This window comes from Hordeum vulgare, chromosome 1H, assembly GCF_904849725.1.
Source record: "Hordeum vulgare subsp. vulgare chromosome 1H, MorexV3_pseudomolecules_assembly, whole genome shotgun sequence".
In the NCBI taxonomy this organism is placed as follows: domain Eukaryota; kingdom Viridiplantae; phylum Streptophyta; class Magnoliopsida; order Poales; family Poaceae; genus Hordeum; species Hordeum vulgare.
In genome coordinates, this window is record NC_058518.1 from 500,031,417 (window position 1) to 500,050,367 (window position 18,951).

Sequence of the window (18,951 nt, forward strand, 5' to 3'; positions counted from 1 at the left end):
TGGGACTAAACATCCAACCGCACCGCGGCTGTGGCAGACACATGCCTTTAGTCCCGGTTGGTGGCTCCAACCGAGACTAATGCCCCTCCTTAGTCCCGATTGGTGGCACCAACCGGGACCAAAGGCCTCTGCTTCCCGCCCTTCGGGCTGCCGAAAAGAGGCCTTTGGTACCGGTTGGTGTCACCAACCGGGACCAATGCAACACTTTAGTCCCGGTTGGTGCCACGAACCGGGACCAATGCTTCTCCTATATAAGCCAACACTTTGGAAATTTTCAGATTTGACGGCGCTGCGAGCTCATCCACGCCCTACGATGCCGCGAGCTCATCCACGGCGCCGTCAGGCTGCCCCGTCGCCGTCGTCCGTCACCCATCGCCCTCCTCTCCCAAGCCCATGCCGCCGCCCGTCGCTGTCGCCCTCCGCCCCCCGCCGCCGTCGCCGTCGCCCTCCGCCGCCCCCAAGCCGTCGCCAGTCACCGTCGCCCTCGCCCTCCGCCCCCCACCGCCGTCGCCGTCGCCCTCGCCGCCCACGCCGTCGCCCCGGTCGCCCCCAATGTGAGTCGCCGCCGCCATGGCTCTGTTTTTTATTTATTTATTGTTTTTAATTTTTGATTTGTAATATTTGATTTCTATATACATATATAGTTGTAGAATGCTCATTTCATGCATGTATGTTTGCATTTTTCATATATGTATGTTTGCAGAGACCGGGGGTCTTAACCTCCTTTTCAAACAAAAATATACCCATATGACCATCGTCTGATGGGTAGCGTGAGTCGTTGCCTTCTTTGTGCGCGATATTTGGCACAAATATGGCCTCAAATCAAAACAGGTTCAACAAGAAAGTTGTTTGTATCACCCATATATATAAATTTGAAATTGGGCGCACCTCCATCCGAGATCATATGTGGACTGTGGTACCCAAAAATAAAATTGCTGTCTCAACCATACTTAACTCCGAGTTCGGTTAATTTTTAATGAATGTTTAGAGGATTTGCAATACTTCCATTTTATGGGAAGTCCACCAACATCATAAATAGATGTGAGGTCACGGTGCATTGAACAACACATAGCAAAATATTCGATCAACCACTTTTTACATTTATATACCTTTTTATCTCTCCCTTGTTTATACGCTTTCACGTTCTTCATTGTTCGTCATTCTTGCTATGAATAGATCATCAGCATGTGTTTGTTATCCGATATACCCAACCACTTTGTGTAGTGGCCAATAATTCATATGATGTTTCTAGATCGTTCAGTGAATATACTCTATCAACCATCCCTAGTTTTCTCATTCATGCATCTAATTACATGCAAAGGACGATTCAAACTAATATCCACTAGTCAACAACCCGTGCATTTGCACGGGCTAGTTTTAATGCATGGTTACTTAGCAATGGTCTCGTGAAAGTATATTGATTTTGGAAATAGTGGTTAGTCTTATACTTGTCAGATTTTTTTGTTATGTGTGTAGTTCCTTCAAAACAAATGTGAAAACCAAAGTGCTAATTTTTGTGGGTATCTTAAAACGAAAATCAAATGCTTTATAATTTGAACATTGAAATAAAATATAATGAAGCATAGAATAGTTCCATTCAACGTATTGATTTTGTTTTTTTAGTTCATTTTACGATACCTATCCCGCATCCTCGTCGTCGACTCGGAGAAGGACACCTGCTTGATCAGAGGGGCCATGTCCGGGACTGGGCTCCGCCCGGCTGGTATTGGGAGGTGCTACCTTCCGGGGGACGTAGGTTGGTGAGGAGGCAGCCCGTTGTTGACCCGATCCTTGTTTGGTGGCGGTCGCGTGGGCTAGTGACGGTGCCGAGGCTTCCGGACACCGCGGAGGTGGTACGTCACCGTGTCAGCGAGGAGGACGAGCACGTCCGTTGCTACATGGTTGCATTGGAGGACAGGTTCGACAATACCTGGCAGGTTCTTCAGGGATCTCACTGGAGCTATGATCCTGTGATGGTTCCTTCTCTTTGGGTGTCCACCGCCCGCGACGATACCCGTCGGGCGCTATAGTTCTAGCTATATTAATGATGCTTTATGTATGATAGTATTCGAGGAGTATTAATTAGTGATAATATTCGACGATGTATGGACACAAGAGATCGATGATGTAGTCTTGCTTATAATTGAATGCGTGCTAATTTGAATACTACTTTATTTTATGATTTGTTTTGCTTATTGAATGTTCAAATTGGAAAAGTACTCCTACTTTGAATGCTAAAATTAGAGAGCACTATGCAGATATCTAGGAGCCCCCCTTCATCATCCGCGCCGTCGTCCCCGTCACCGACCCCCTCCGACCTCGAGTCAGGGTCTATATTGTTTTACGCTATTTTACCTTAAATAGGGTATTTAATTAGGTACTCCCTAATACTAATGATCATGTTGCTATAAATGTTGTATGACAATGTTGTAAAGGGTAGTAATTGGTCTCTTCTGCTGCTTTTCAGAGATGGAGTTCTTCACGGTTATACTTGAGAAATCCTCCAGGCTGGTGCTGCCACACAATTTTGTGAAGATGTTGGACGGCCATCGGCCACAGAACCTGAAGCCGAGGCAGGCCGGCAACGGGCTTCGCAAGCTGTGGGACGTGGAGGTGGTGTTCGACGCCGATGGCCGCATGTACCTAGATCGTGGCTGGAAGCAGTTCCTTCGTGCCTACGACCTGGGGATCGGGTACTTCCTTGTCTTCAGGTACGACGGCAACGCCACGTTCGTCGTGAAGGTGTTCGACACGACTATGTGTTGGAGGCGCTACCAGGACGACGACGATGCCGGTACGCTCTGTCTCTTCTTCCTCTCCATTAGGCTATCTCTCACACCCATTTTTAAAAAAACTTTTTTGCATTTGGCAAGGCAATGGGAGCAGGAGCAGCGAGTACTGCGACAGGTGCTATGTCTACGGCAGCAACGACTCTGGCAGCAAAAGTAGCAACGACTCTGGCGACAGCAAAAGTAGCAGCGACGATGGCCTCGCGATGGATGTCCCACAGCTGGGCAACAGGGCCATGCCAATTGTGGTAGAGGAGTACATCCCACAGCCTGGCCTGGGGCTTCGCCGCTCTAAGCACATCAAGATGATGAAGGAGAAGGTGAAGAAGCAGGAGTGAATATCTTAAGAACCTGATGGCTTTAATCCTTATAGTATAAACCTTTTAAGTACGATAGTGTTGAACTGCTACTGCACTTTTAAGTATGATGGTGGTGTGCCTGATGAAATTTTGTGCATGCTCATGGATGCTCCTTGTTATTATGATGTATGATGATGCATGATTAGTAGGACTTGTTATTATATATGATGATGTATGATGCGAGCATGAAGAGTTATTATATATCAGCGGGTGAAATGAACATAGCAGTAGCGTTGGTAAACCAAGCACGAAGATAAGAGAGGACACTTCTCTCTATTAGCTAGCTATAATAACAACCTAAATTAACCCCCAAACCCCTAAATTAGCCACTTAAAAAAAAACTCAGCTGCACCAGTTTTTGACGCATGGATGCCTTTTGTTCCCGATTTATGTCACCAACCGGGACCAAAGGCCCCCCTGCCTGGGCTGTCCGCAGCGGCCACGTGGATGCCCATCTGTCCCGGTTCGTGTAAGAACCGGGACTAAAGGGGAAGGCATTAGTAACGACCAATTAGTCCCGGTTCAGGAACTGGGACTAATGGCCCTTAGGAACCGGGACAAATGCCCTGTTTTCTACTAGTGAGACACGAATATTAGACGGGCTGTGATGTGTCGACCCACGTGCACAGCCTTCGCGCCCAAATACGGAATGGGAGTTATACGAGCTGGCCCATTGGCACGTCAGCCGCTGGCCTGCTAGGCTTTCGACTTTTTAGGCTGATTTTGGGTCGATTTTGTTTTGTTGGGCTATTTTATATTGATTGCTGGGGGAGACTGGAGAGGGGTTCTTACCAAGACGAGGGTTTGGACCTCCGTCGAGGTGGCGTCGGCCGCGGTGGCAAGCTTCGTGGCCGCCGTCGACATCTCCAGCGAACTACCGCGGTTCCCCTTTTTTTTCTCCGCGAGGGAATGGAGGGAAGCTGGACAGCTAGAGCTTGTAGACTATGGCATGTATACGAGGCCCAGGTGGTATATAAGTGGGCTGCATATAGTATAGGCCTTGAGGGAAATATTTTTCGTATGAAGCCACTAAGCCAGCTCAAAAATGCTCACAAATAAGACCAAGGCCAGCCCAAATTGGCCTTCATATTATTCTATGCAAGAAATTCTTGGCATGTTCTAAAAATATATGTCATTGGCAGCCGATTTAAAAGTTTAACTTCATCACTCAATCAGGCATTTCGTAAATTATCTTGTAACTCCATTTGGTTCCTCGTTGCTAGTCGGTTGCTAGTTGGAACTAGCAAGCGGCACCTGAGGACTTGGGGTTGGAAAAACAAGTCACACACCCACGAGTTCAAAAGTGACTCAAAAAATCAGCTTGACATCTACAAAAACTTGGTAGTACTCAAACACTGATGATCCTGGTCGAGTTTCACATCTCTTTTTTGGCGGGGAACCATTCAAGAACTTGTATCACGGAGTACTCGTTACGTTCGTGTAGGTTGAAATATAATGCAAAATGGCAGTGTTAGATCTTCCATGTTTCATGCAATATTGCTGATTGATCATGTTTCTGAAATAAATTAGCATTTGGTTGCCCTATAGTATGGATAATAATATATATTTTTACATGGATGACTAGACCTATGAATAAACGTACTGTATATACCAAGAAATTATGAAGCTTGAATCAAACCAGCTCACCCCGGCTTTGAACTCATTAAGTTGAGGAGTCAAGTTGAGCAGGCGCGTTCACTTATGAAACCCTTTTCATCCTTTCTCATTCACGAGTGTATGTCCTCGCCTCCCGTTGGCATCACCGTCGACCTGCCTCGGCTCTGCTGGCCTTCGGGCCATGGGAGTGCAGTGGTAGTGGCGGTGGTAGAGCTTGCGGTGTTATGCTGGACAAACTACAAGAGATTGTTCATGTTTGGCTTTCCTATGCACATAGATTGACTGCAATAATTGGGGAAATGCTATCAATCTGGATGGGTCGTGCTCCATTTAAGACGTCTTTTAGTTTTTTTAGGTTTTACGTCTGATTCAAGGAGAGGCGGCGTCAACTTTATGAAGATGGAATAAGGTTCTGCCTACCTAGCCCTCGGTGCCGCGATGCCTTTAGCGTCAAAGGAGGACGTGTGAAGGCGTGTCTTCCACATGTCTTGCGGGTTGCGGTCTATGTTCACTTTGGTGGATTCACTTGAATCTAGTCTTCATTTTTCGCGTTCGTATGTCAATAGGTTGAATCCTTTCGATCTAAGCTTTTTTATTGTCTACTATAACAAGATTTGTATGATTACGGTGAGAAAGGGACATTGAAGACGACAAGGTATAGTCATTGTAGTCATTGCTAGATGGTCTACGAACATGAAGTAATTTCTACTACTTCTTGTGGTTTTTTTTTTGCAATGACATAATGTTTGCTAAATTATTTGGTACTAAAAAAATCTGACTTGTTCACTCAATGAGCCCATCCAAGGAACAAGACGTGATCGCCTCTAGGACGCACCAAATGGATCGGCCCAGTGTGGAAACTGTCGTTGGCTCCCTAGCGCACATTTTTCCTCTGTTTGATTACTTTTATGTATGTTTCCAAAATGGAAGCATGTTTTCCTTTAATTTTTAAGAAAGTTCATCACATATTTTTAAAACAGTCATGTAGTGTAAAAATATGTCCATGCAACTTGTATTTTTTTCATAGAATTAAAAAAAGGTATTTGACATTTAAAAAGTATTGACATATTCTGAAGCAATTTCCTTACATTTTTAGAAATTGTTTCTACAATATAAAAAATAATTTAATTCCTAAAATGTTTTGTACCATTCAAAAAAATGTATCTGACATTATAAGAAGTTTTCGCACGTCTCAAAACAAATGTTCATGACATATTTAAAATTAAGCAACGTAGAAAAATGCCATGTGGTTTAATAATATATTTGATGCCATTAAAAATACTGAACATACCTGGAGTAAGCAAAGGATCAGGTGTCCGAGTCGAACTCGTGTATCCTGGACGTTAGGGCATCTACACCTGGGCTGGGCAAATCCGGCACCTTACGCCCGCGGACGCGTCCGGACATTTTCGCGGACGCATCCGGACAGCCATTTATTTTATTTTTCCATGCATTTACATACCTCATGTAAGGATGCAATGTACATGTGTGTAAAAATATACGATGAAATACTTTCAATAGTGACATGTGTAAAAAAACAAATTCAAGGTCTGGAATAATGATTAGTATCATCTGTTAAAAAACCTTGGATTTTTTTTTTGCACAACCTTCATTTCAATATATTTGGATATGAAAATTCACACACTTATGAATTATGTGAACTGAAAAAGATGAATTTTCATAAATTCTAGATTTCAAATTTTAAAACTACCATAAAGGCCGAGATCAAAAAGCAATTTTTGTATTGCGGCTTGCCAGGATATACTGCATGAAGCTGACAAGCTAGACACAAGATTAAGAATGGGACGGTTCAGGCACCCATGACTGCCATGTCTGGACCGACCATGACGGGGACGGTCGAGATGTGTTTGATAGCCTTGGTGGACTTGTCCTCGTGTCAATTTAGTACATTGATGAAGGGGTTGCCTACTTTTTACTCCCTCCGTTCCTAAATATAAGTCTTTATAGAGATTCTACTACTAGACTACATACCGATATATATATATATAGACATATTTTAAAGTGTAGATTCACTCATTTCGTTTTGTATGTAGACTCCTAATGAAATCTCTTAAAAGATTTATATTTAGAAACAGAGGGAGTACAAAGTATAAGCACGAATTTGCTGATCTCCCCTCACTGATAAGAAGCTACGTACTACTCAACATCCAAAATCTTCAGCAGCTGCTATGAATGTGACGAACTCTAGGACTCCATTCCTGAGCGAGCGAAACCGAAAGCCACATTGGTTCGTGCTCCCAACAGTCTGGCTCGAAAGATGCAATGCAACTTGGCATGTGGATGGATGCCACAAGCCAGCGACAGCGAGCAAGGGGCGGGCACCAGCACGTGATGATGATGGATGGATCTATCACGGGGGTCAACTGGCAAGCTCTCCCCAGGCATCAAATGCTGGCTGCTACTACAACGGTACTTTGATCAGCACGGCCCTTGAATGCAGCCCAACCATTCATACGGTTCCGTATTGATACCGCCGTGCATGCATGGCGCAGGATCCAGATACCCATCAAATCCCTCTGTTCCTAAATAAATTTTTTCCCAAAAATAATATATATTAAATATGAGTATATATATATATATACACACATATTTTAAAGTATAGATTTAATTATTTTACTCTGTATATGGTTTATATTAGAAATTCTTAGAGTATCACTAATAAAAAATGTAGATGCAAAAGTAACTACCTTTTACATCTCCGAGCCCCAAAAACAATGTTCCAACAAATGATTTAGATGCCAAAAAAATTACATCTCCACCACCACCCAGAGATGTATCGTATATCACTTCACTTCTGTTGGAAACGTTGCATAGGAAATAAAAAAATTCTTACGTACAAACAAGATTTATCCATGGTGATGGTCATCTACGAGAGGAGAGATCGGATTCACATATTCTTGTAGATCGCTAAACGGAAATCGTTAAAAAATAAGGTTAACGTAGTCGAACATCTTCGCGATCCAAATCACAAGTCGTCCCGCGGTCCAATCACGATCTAGTGCTGAACGGACGTCACCTCCGCTTTCAGCACACGTACACCTCGATGACGATCTTCGTCTTCATGATCCGGCAGTGGAGAGGTAGATGAATTTCTCCGACAGCACGACGGCATGGCGGCGGTGTTGGTGGAGCTGATTCGGCAGGGCTTCACTGTGCGCTAGCGAATCGATCAAGAGGTGGATCGAACTAGTGGAGGAACACAGAGTTGCGTCGTGGCTTGGGGTCGACTGCCTCTCTCCTCTCCACTATATATATAGGAGGGAGGGAAGGGGTGGCGCCCTAGGAAAAAAACCCTAGGATTGGACGGCGGCGGGCCGACGACCCAAGAGGAGGAGGAGTCCTCCGATTGTGGAGGTGGAGGCGCAAGGAGGAGTCCTCCAATTCGGATTCCCTCCCCTACTCACACTTCGGCGCATAGGCCCATACGGGTCAGCCGCCCAGCCCACCAGGACGCGGTGTGCCACCTCTTAGGCCTATGTGCCCCCCAGGGTGGGTTGCCCCTCCCGGTGAACACTTGGAACCCATTCGTCACTCCCGCTACTTTACTGGCAGTGCCTGAAACCTTTTCGGAACCCGTATACTTCTTTCCTATATATTAATCTTAGTCTCCGGACCACTCTGGAACTCCTCGTGACGTCCGGGATCTTATCCGGGACTCCGAACAACCTTCGGTTACCAACATACATAATTCAACTATACCAAAACTTCATCGAACCTTAAGTGTGGAGACCATGCGGGATCGAGAACTATGCAGACTTGACCGAGACACTCTCTAGTAATAACCAATAGCGAGACCTGGATGCCCATGTTGGTTCCCACATATTCTTCGAAGATCTTTATCGGTTGAACCTCTATGTCACGGATTCAGTTAACCCCGTATGTTTGTCCATCGTTATGTTACTTGCCCGAGATTCGATCGTCGGTATCTCAATTCCTAGTTCGATCTCGTTACCGGCAAGTCTCTTTACTCGTCCCATAATACAAGATCACGTGACTAAATTCTTAGTAACATTCCTTGCAAGCTTCTTGTGATGTTGTATTATCGAGTGTGCCCTATAGATACCTCTCCGTCACACGGAGTGACATATCCCAGAATCGATTCATGCCAACTTAACAAACACCCTTAGAGATACATGTAGAGCACATTTATAGTGTCCCAGTTACGTTGTGACGTTTGATACACACAAGACATTCTTCCGGTGTCCGGGAGTTGCATGATATCATGGTTATAGGAAGAGATACTTGACATGCAGAAAATAATAGCAATAAACTAACACAATCACATGCTACGTCCATAGGGTCTTGCCCATCACATCATTCTTCTAATGATGTGATCCCATTATCAAATGACAACTCCTGTCTATGGCCAGGAAACCTTGACCATCTTTGATCAACAAGCTAGTCCATTAGAGACTTACTAGGGATAGTGTTTTTGTATAATAATTCTAGCATGTATAATAATCAATTGTCTTGAACAAAGAAATATGATAATAACTATTTTATTATTGCCACTAAGGTATATTTCCAACAAAATCGCGGTACAAATTTGCATCTTCAACTCCACGAGATGTAAAATCACGTCCGCGTGCGAACCGCCCAACCGCCACTTCCCTCCCCTTTCGCGTGACCGGCCATTGTCGCCCGACTTCACCGCGGCCAAATCCACTTCAAATGTCGTCGCCCACCGCCTGAGCGCCATTGGGCCCGCCATGACTTCGCCCCCCTTCCCTGTCGCCTGCCTCACCGGTGCGGTGCCCGATCGATTTAGTTTGCCCCCCCCCCCCCCCCCCCCGGCGAATCGAAGCTTCTTCGGCTGCTGCGGCTTGCCTAAACGCCTTTCCCAACGAGGTTTACGGTGGGGGCATGCCACTCTTCCGCCCGACAGCCGCGAGCCTCGGCTGTTCTTCCGATCATGCGAAGCCGCCCGCATGCCGCGCGGAGCTCCCGACGACATCCGACCGTCTCTTCTGTTGTGAAGTCGCCGCCACCAACGGCTGGCCAACCCATTCCGCATGGCGCCCGGCCTGTTTTGCATCTAACATTTACATCACCTATTGGAGTTGACTATTCAGATCGTCGTTTTACATAATCCGTTGGAGTTGGGTCTTTCTAAATATGTAAAAAAACACCTATTTTTACATCTTTAAATTTACATCTTCTATTGAATATGCTCACAATAACTATTCCATGTGTAAACTAAGATAAAGAGTGTTTAAATAATTAAAATAGTGATTTATATGTTTTTATATTAGTTTATGAAGAAATTTATATTTAAAAACAGAGAATTAGTAATTAAATAAAATCTCGTTAGGAAGCAAGCTCCCGTATCGAAGGGAGCACTCCGTAACGGCTACTCACCGGCACCGCTGTTGTCGTACGCGAGCGATCTCGATCCCTCTCACCGGCTCTGATTTCTTTAGTGCTCTCAGGTTCAGAGCCACAAGGTGGCATGGCAGCCGGTGCTTGCTTTTGTGTTACTACTGTTGTGAGATTCTTTTAGCTGGGTCAATTAGTTTACCTCGCGTGGCTCAAGGAGAGATCGATCTTGCAGCAGTTGGGAAGCAAAGTCCACGACCACCACCACCACCACCAGATGCTAGTCCTGCACCCGCTAAAACCGATCAGGTGAAGTAGATTGTTGTCAAACAAGTCAAAGAATCGCATTGCTCGGGATCGATCCATCCCGTGAAGGGTGAAGCCGATCGAAGAGCAAGCAGCCTAGTTGATGGGCGCGGTAGGTGAGTGCGTACGTACAGGTACAGTTGAATCCTGCTCCGGCAAATTATATGCCCAGTCACATCGCCGGGCTCCTCTACGCTGCCTCTCTTCTTTTTCGTTTTTCAGGGAAAGCAAGTGGCTGGGCAGCCCACGGGGAGATACAACACATTTCTGTCGGTAGAAGGATGGAACGAGCTGCATATACTGGTCGAGCAAACACTACACATTTCTGTCGGTCGAGCAAGAACTGCTATATGCTGGCCGAGCACCAGCCTATCTGTCTGCCTGCCAGTGCCAGATAGAGTTTAGCCAAGTTTCGATCATTCTTGCTCCTGTTTGAAGTCGTGCAAACGATTCAGAGGAAGAGACCACACAAAATTGGAGGAGCGAGCACTGTGCATGGCAACACGGCTGGAGGGAGGATCATATTTCAGTATTTCCTTCTTTACCTGCCCGTCGCATGCAGCGGCGGCACGCCCAGTCGTCTCTGCTGGATTACACACGCTCGTCTCGATCCATCTATCTGTATGAATCTACCCATGTGCAGATCAGCAGATGTGCTGTGGCGCAGTGTCACTGAGCGAGTGATATGATCACGGCAACGGCAACGGCCTCTTTCACCACCAACCAACGTATCTGCGGCACATGCCATTTTGTCATGTCATGTCATGGCCATGCTAATATCAGGTCCGAAGAAACTGGCCATCACGCACCACAACTGCATGCAATGCAAGGCTGTACTTTTAAAAACCGGTGCCCTACCTGGATTAAATTGCATTCAACACCTACATCTGAAGACTTGATTTCCTGCTTCTGCTTCTTTTTTGTTTTGTTTTGTTGGAAGAGAAGAAGGCCTTGATTGATCCGATCGACACTGCGTCTTGAAAGACGCCGTACTTCATGGAGAAAGAGAGAGATGATGTACAGTAGGTTTTTCTGTTCTTGGAGCCGTATCCTCTAACTTACAGAAGGATCGTCAGGATGCTACAGTGCTCAATCGGTCAATTAGTTTAGGTCACGCGATTTGAGGACAGATCTTGCAAGAAGGCAGTGGCAAAGCCCAGGCTCAGCCATCATCATTTTTCAAGAAATCCCGCAGTCAATCAGACAATAAGCACCTGACGACCCAGAAGCTAGCAAATGGACAGGCCTTGCGAGAGCAGATCCTTCGGCCAGATTAATCAGCCCGAGAGATTCGTCAAAATTTCCAGTGATAAAAGAAACGGAAGCGAATCATTGGGGGGTGATCGAGCGAGGGCCGAGTTTGATGAGCGGTAGCTGAGTACAGCTCCATCCTGCTATTCCCGGCGGGCAACTGTATCTGTATACGCCCATCATCACAGACAGCTTCTTTTCGTTTGTTTTCTTTTTCGGGCTCCCCACTACAGGTGTCGCCACATTTCTCTGTCGGTCGAACGAACGGATCTGCTGATGGCATGGCGGAGCACGCAGTCCGTCTGCCAGAAGAAAGAATCATAGTCATGTTCAGTCAGTGCACTCCCTTTTCTTCTTCATTCAGGTTTGGCCTCCGCTGGCGATTTCAGAATCAGATCGTGGCAACAATTTCAGAGCAAGAGACCTCAAGCAGCAGCAGCAGCAGCAGCAGCCCATGTGAGTGACACAGTGTGATCCCTGCAGCTGCAACGGCCTCTTTTCACCAGGAACGAGCATTTCTTCACATGCCATTTTGTTCGTCACGGCCATACTAACAGTCGGCCCAAATAAAAGAGAAACAAAAACTGCCCACACTGTCCTGCATGCAGTGCCCGCCCATCACGCACCGCCACACCTGCAACCAAAGGCTGCAGCAGATTGGATTCAGCGCCAGCATCTCAAGACCCTCCTTTTAATTGTTTTGCTTACTTTTTCAAAAGAGAAGAAGATCGACTTGAAGCTCATCTGGCATGTCTACTTCTACTTCATAAATATTTTGGCAAAGTCGATCTGCATCTCGAACGATTCCGCAGCTGTAATCAGCTGATGCCTCTTGTTAATAGGAATATAATCTGCGGATCGCCACGGCCAACTTGGCCTTAATCTTCTCCCCAATCCATGCGCCCCCACTACTATCATGTCGGTAGCCATATCACCCGGTCATGGTCAACACTATTACCATCTTCCCTTCCGATCTCACCTCGTCACCGTGTCCGTCCATCTCCATTTATATGTCACATCACCCTCCCTGCTTTCAGCACTCCACACTCTCAAGCTAAGCTAGCCAGCACCTCGATCTAGCAGCAATGGCGTCGTCCAGGAGAGCCGTCCTCGTCCTGCTAGCCGTGGTGCTGCTGGCGGCGGCAGTGCCGGCGGCGCTGAGCCAGAAGACGACGGCCCCGGCGCCAGAAGAGGCGGCGCCGGACGCGCCGGCGGCGGGGACGACGACGCCCAAGGTGGCGGCGGCGCCGAACGTGACGGCGGTGCTGGAGAAGGCCGGGCAGTACACCAAGTTCATCCGGCTGATGGCGTCGACGCAGCAGGACACGCAGCTGAACGCGCAGGCCAACGAGTCGGACACGGGCTTCACGGTGTTCGCCCCCACCGACAACGCCTTCAACAGCCTCAAGCCGGGCACCCTCAACTCGCTCTCGCAGCAGGACCAGGTGACGCTCGTGCAGGCGCACATCGTCCCCACCTTCTACTCCATGGAGTCCTTCGAGACCGCCAGCAACCCCGTCCGCACCCAGGCCTCCGGCACCGACGGGCCCTGCACCGTCAACGTCACCGCCACCAGCAACAGCGCCGTCAACGTCTCCACCGGCATCGTACACACCACCGTCGGCACCGCGCTGCGCGCCACCAGGCCGCTCGCCGTCTACTCCGTCGACAAGGTGCTGCTGCCCATGGACCTCTTCGGCCCCAAGCCGCCGGCGTCCGCGCCGCTGGCCCCGGGAAAGAAGCCCTCCTCCGCCAAGGGGGCAGCCAAGGCGCCCTCGGGGTCGGACGAGGACGAGGACGACGAGACAACCCCGCCCGCCGGTGCGGCCGCAGCCGTCGGCGCCGGATGGAGGAGCCTCGTCGCCATGGTGGCTGCCGCCGCCGCCGCCGCGTGCCTCTTGTAAGAAGAAGAAAATTCAAGCTGGGAGGATCATTCATGGTCCATGAGACCGACGGATCGATGGAGACTAGCTGCGTGCGTGCATGCTGTGCATGGATTTGGATAGGTTACTACTACTTCTTGCTGGCTGCTTCTTCTTCTGATCTTCTTCTTTTGTTGTTAAATGTCCATTTTTGTTCTCTTTCTTTTCTCCCCCTGTTAAGATGGGCTTAAGATGTGATAAGATTCCTCGATGTTCCACTGTTGAATCATGGCGTTGTTGGACGGTTAAATTCTACTGCTGCATTTGATCTTAGCTACTGTAGTTCATTAGCAGTGCAATTATCTTCTACGTAACACTCATCACACGGAATCCGGTGGTCGGTGCTGAAAATGAACAGTTAATGCTCCCACGAGGAGGAAAGAAAAATGTTGTTGAAAAAGTGAAGCCACAAGTAGATTGATCTTCCATCGATCTGAAACACTGTAAAGGAAAATAAGATTTGGTGCTGGTATTTGTTTTTCAGGGAGAGAAGGAGCTTTTTTAGAGCAACTTGGTGTCAGTAGTTGTTTTATTGAGAGCAACTTGGTGTCAGTGGATCTGAGCATTTATCAAATTTTTTTGTAAGACAGAGCATTTATGAATCCAGATACTCCAGCAGGGAGTCGACAAATTAAGCCTGGTTGTATCTAGGCCAGATGGGCTTGGTCTGGGCCCTGTCTTTCGGGTGGTTGGATCCTGTGTGATGACCAATGAATTTTATCATGGGCTAGCTCTGCCAGGCCTCCTGGTGCGAATGCAGCAAAGGTTGGGCTTCCACTAAATAGACGGACACACCTAACATAACACTCCCCCTAAAAAAACTAACCAACATAAAACTAAATTAACGTCAAAATTTCCATCAAAATAAGGCCGTGTTTGGAACCGCTCTGCTTCATCAGAAGCAGTTTCGCTCCATCAAATTTAATTTGGAGCAGTTTCATGCAGGAGTTGTAGCTCTTTTAAAAAGAATGTTTGGCTTTTATTCACCTGCAGTTTCACGAATGGAAAATTTGGTGAAAATGATCTATTTGATTGGATGAGAGAGGAGAAACGAAGAGGTATCCATTTACTGGTGGCAGTGATGGGTAATTTTGCTCCTACTCCAGCTTCTAGAATTTTATTGAGCACCTCCTAAAGAGCATCATAAAAACAATAAGTTGGACGTCAGATTCTAGTTTTTTGTGGAGTTGTATATCGTGGAGTTACCCCGTTTGGATTATCTTTTCTAGAGCGAAGCTGAATTTTCTGAAATAGAGCAGTACCAAACAGGCCCTAAATCAACCCACACACAATCCGACTCCGGCATCCTCAATGGCGTCGGGTGTCTCTCGGGGGCTTTGATCTAAGTTTGAGTGGTATAAATAGGTACATTAGGTTGCCTAAGGGAGGGAGTTGAGAAGGTGACGACGGCCTCTTTGATGAAAAGTCGTCTCCGTTTCAACGATGTACCTTCTACAATAGCACGCGTGAAGGTTGTCCTTGCTTGTTGGATCTTCTACTTGACCGTGCGCAGGGCCGGGCCGACAAAATTCAAGGTCCTATGCAAAACTAAAAAATGAGGCCCTATCTCACAAAAATAGAACTAACAAGTTATTATAATGTATACATATCTTAGAGAAAAAATTATAATGTACTTCATTTGTTCCTAAATGTAGATCTTTTAGAGATTTCATTATGGACTACATACAAATGTGTGTATATATATATTAAAGTGTAGATTCACTCATTTTGCTCCGTACGTAGTCAGTACTAAATTTTTTAAAAAACTTATATTTAGAAACGAAGGGAGTATATAATATAATGTCTTACATAACATTTGAATTTTTCCGAAATCTAATAATCCGATTGATCTAAAGTAATGGTGAGGGGCCACGCGAGGAGACAAAGGCAAACTCACCAAGGCCGAGTGCTTATAGTCACGAGGGCACGAGCGAAGAGACGAGGGCACGAGGCGACGAGCATACAAGACGAGGCAACTATTTTTCAGTTCCTATCTTGTAGCTTTGTTTAGGTGAATCTCGATCCCTGCAGCCGTGTAGCGAAGGGAGGAGGTCGGGAGTAGTGTGCTCGATCCCTGCGCTCGATGACTCGATCGATGTCCTGGTCCCCTCGACTCAAGACTCCGATGGCCCAACTTCAGTGTCACCATGCCCAATAACTCCGAGTTTTTTCTTTCTAGTACCAGGCCTATATAAAAAAATTGGGCCCCTAGAATTTTGGGCCCTATTCGGGCCATACTTTTGGCACAACTCTCGGCCCGGCCCTTAGAGTGTGATGTGTTGGTTTTCCTCTTCGATGGGGTTTCTACCAATATAAAAGGGAGGTTCATGTGATCCTTCGCAAGACAGGGACAATTATTCTTCTTTCTCGATGGCAGCGGGCGGCGTCTTCCTTCCTCGTCACATCAAGGTGAGTTCGTCGACATCAGAACCGAACAAGCGGGGTGGTCCTTGTGGTTTCTAAAACTGCGAGGAGGATTCCATGGCCATGTGGCAGCGTTGATTGGCCCTTTCTACGCCAAAGTTCTTTTGAATGTGCACGGATCTCACCGATGGCTTCCCGTGTGTTGGGGGGGGGGGGGTGAGGCGGGGGGGGGGGGGCTCTTCCCGTTTTGCAGCATCTTCTTTGTAAAACTACATCTACTGTGTCACTAACTAACTAAAGTGTTTGCTCTTTCTTTTATGAAAAATGACTGATATCTAGAACATATTAGTTACACTTTTGCACCAATAAGAATCAAGAGCTACTCAAGAAATCGAAGATGCACTCAACCAAATTATACAGATGAAGAAAAAAGTGCCCAACAGAGCAACCACATCAAACATCAACAACAACCATAAATGATAGCAACCCTATGTAACCACATAAGATGTTCCAAAAACGATGCCTATAGGAAGAGAACAATGTAAGAGTGCCATCGTCTCTAGACCCAACCACAGAGGCCACATCATGAGCTTTCACTCCACACAGGAGTCTCGATGACCTTCATGCAATGTTTTCAACAAAAGATATTATGGTGAGGTCATGGCCAAGTTCAACCAATGAAGGTCAGGCCTAGACATTTCACCCCTCGTACATGAGCCCCTGCACTAAAAAAGACCGCATGTCTCACATCGCCTTGTGTTGTGACTACCGTGCTTATCCATCTTCTACATCCTTGCACATAAACGGTCCTCATGGACCTAGTCATAGAATTAGAACTAGACTCATGTAACACACGCTTTCGAGCAGTGTGTGTCGTCTGTCATCTTTACCGATGCCGGTGAGAATCCAGACTGCCAACGCAACCAATTTAGGCAAGTCATATGGGACACCTCGACAATGGCGATACCCATGCATCAAGCAAAAATTGAGTTGTTTGGTCGTCTCTTGCAAACGCCATCTTGGACCTTGTCGAGGACTCCAAATCTCTACACTAAGTGGAAGACACCCAATCATCGAAGCGCACCGTCATGACCCTCCAATATGAAGGCTAAAAACCCATCAACTTTACGCCTCGTAGAGACAGTTAACAACCTAGGGTGCGCAACCAAGAGCATAATAACTGATATGGGAACAATCACACCGGTTCGAAATCGCCTTCGTACATGGATCACGAAGATATGCAGCCACCTTCACCATCGGGAACTAGAACCAGGTAAATTCATAGTCATCGCGAATGGAGGATTTGAAAGCCTCTGCTACAAATCATTGTCGTTAACGTCATGATCGGTCGCCTTCAGTGCCCTTGGAGCCATTGCTGCATGACTACACTGAGATGTCCTAGTGGGCGCCACCTTGATGTCCGACCTCCGATGACGCACGCCGTTCGTGACCGTCGCAAATCTTAGCCATGAGGACTCCTGTAACATAAGGAGATGAGACTGATGCCGCCGTCAGCCATCCTTGCAGAGCGGCGACAAGATGGTTGGGGAGAGGAAAGGAAACAGAGGCAGCGGTTAGGATTTCTCTCGAGCGGTAGAGCATCTCTCGTGTAACTACGCAATCTCTACCTAATAATAAAGCAAAGGTTACGGTCAATATGATGTTGGTGTTTTTACAGAGAATTCCCTGCCTTTTGCAGTAATTAACCCACAATCCATTTTTAAGTCATAAGTAAATGTTTTTTGCACTTTTCAGAAAAATCCAAGATGTTTTAGGTAATCAACCCGTTGTCCATACTTAAGTCAAGTGAAACTTTTTTTCCATTTTAACGGAAAACCCGCTGACTTTTCGGTTAATAAATCCATAGTTTATATGAAACAAAGTTACCCATATCTTTTAAATTGTAACTGCTATTTGAACATGTTATATATAAAATTTGATTAGAAAAATCTGTAGAATCTAAATATAATGTTATTTTTAGCTGTTAAATATCTATAACATATTATTTTGATCCCAACTTAATCTATAGTGTACAGTCCAGTTTTCTGAATGACTGTGTGCGCGCGCCCTCGCGGGAGGGAGAGAGAGATAAAGACATTTAGAACTGACCACATTCAAACACATTTTATTTATGTGAGCACTGAGGCCATCATCGACAACCCAAATGTGATGTCATCTGAAAATAAAGAACGTAAATCTATTAGCATCTTAAGTCAGGGCTATTTCATTAAAAACGTGTGTTATTTCCTCTTTCGTTACAACTCACAAGCTTTTTTGCTAGCAAGAAATCATTTATAAGCTAAATACCACATATCTTTTAAGAAAAACGAACGATAACCAATGTGTTTCTCTCTTCCCGCAATTTTGGTTCCCTCATTTGTGGGAAATCCAACAGTTTACCATGCATGAAGTTTGTCCTGATTGCGCCGGTGTGATTCTCGTGGGTTACGAGGCCACGGGGGAGGTTTGGTGGGGCGGCGAGACTGCAGAGTAGAGTACGTACTACATGCTAGACAGAGCGGAGGAGAGAGACGGGGTGACAGCGACACGCTCCCCACACATGATGCCAGCCAGGTTCCGCTGGCCAATCGCTGTTGCTAAATCGGAAGCTTGTGCATGGCTGCGCTGGTAAAAAGAGAAACCATTTCTTATCCACCACAAGCGCCCCGGGCCACGTACCCACAGGTGCGTGCTCCGTCACCTGTCACCCGCCCGTTTTTCTCTCTCTCTGGTATATGTATACGTACGTACGCACATGACATGATGACAGTATAAGAGTATCTGCATGTATAGTGTACATATACGTCTGCACATGATATGACATTCATGGCATGGCAGCCGCCTCGGGCCATGTAGAGGATGTGGCCCCGTCGAGTCATTTCGTGCCTGTGCGGTGCTGCGCTACGTGTCGTCCAAGATTACTGCTCGGCGTGGGGAGGAAGCGGCGGATCGGACGTCGTGTCGGGGCCGCTCCGCCGTCGCCGTCGACGCCGATCTCTTTCTTCT

At 46.6% G+C, this 18,951-nt stretch overlaps 1 protein-coding gene across 1 annotated transcript; it reads left to right on the top strand.

Moving 5' to 3' along the window:
- The first annotated feature begins 12,593 nt into the window (after nt 1-12,593).
- Nucleotides 12,594-13,807, top strand: LOC123450264 (fasciclin-like arabinogalactan protein 11). Its single transcript, XM_045127608.1, has one exon. The coding sequence runs from the start codon at nt 12,745-12,747 to the stop codon at nt 13,561-13,563; it is 819 nt and encodes a 272-aa protein (XP_044983543.1). The 5' UTR covers nt 12,594-12,744; the 3' UTR covers nt 13,564-13,807.
- The last annotated feature ends 5,144 nt before the right edge of the window (nt 13,808-18,951 follow it).

What these genes read in the sequence shown, in the direction of transcription:
- LOC123450264 (XM_045127608.1), top strand. Translation starts at nt 12,745, where the DNA reads ATGGCGTCGTCCAGGAGAGCCGTCCTCGTCCTGCTAGCCGTGGTGCTG.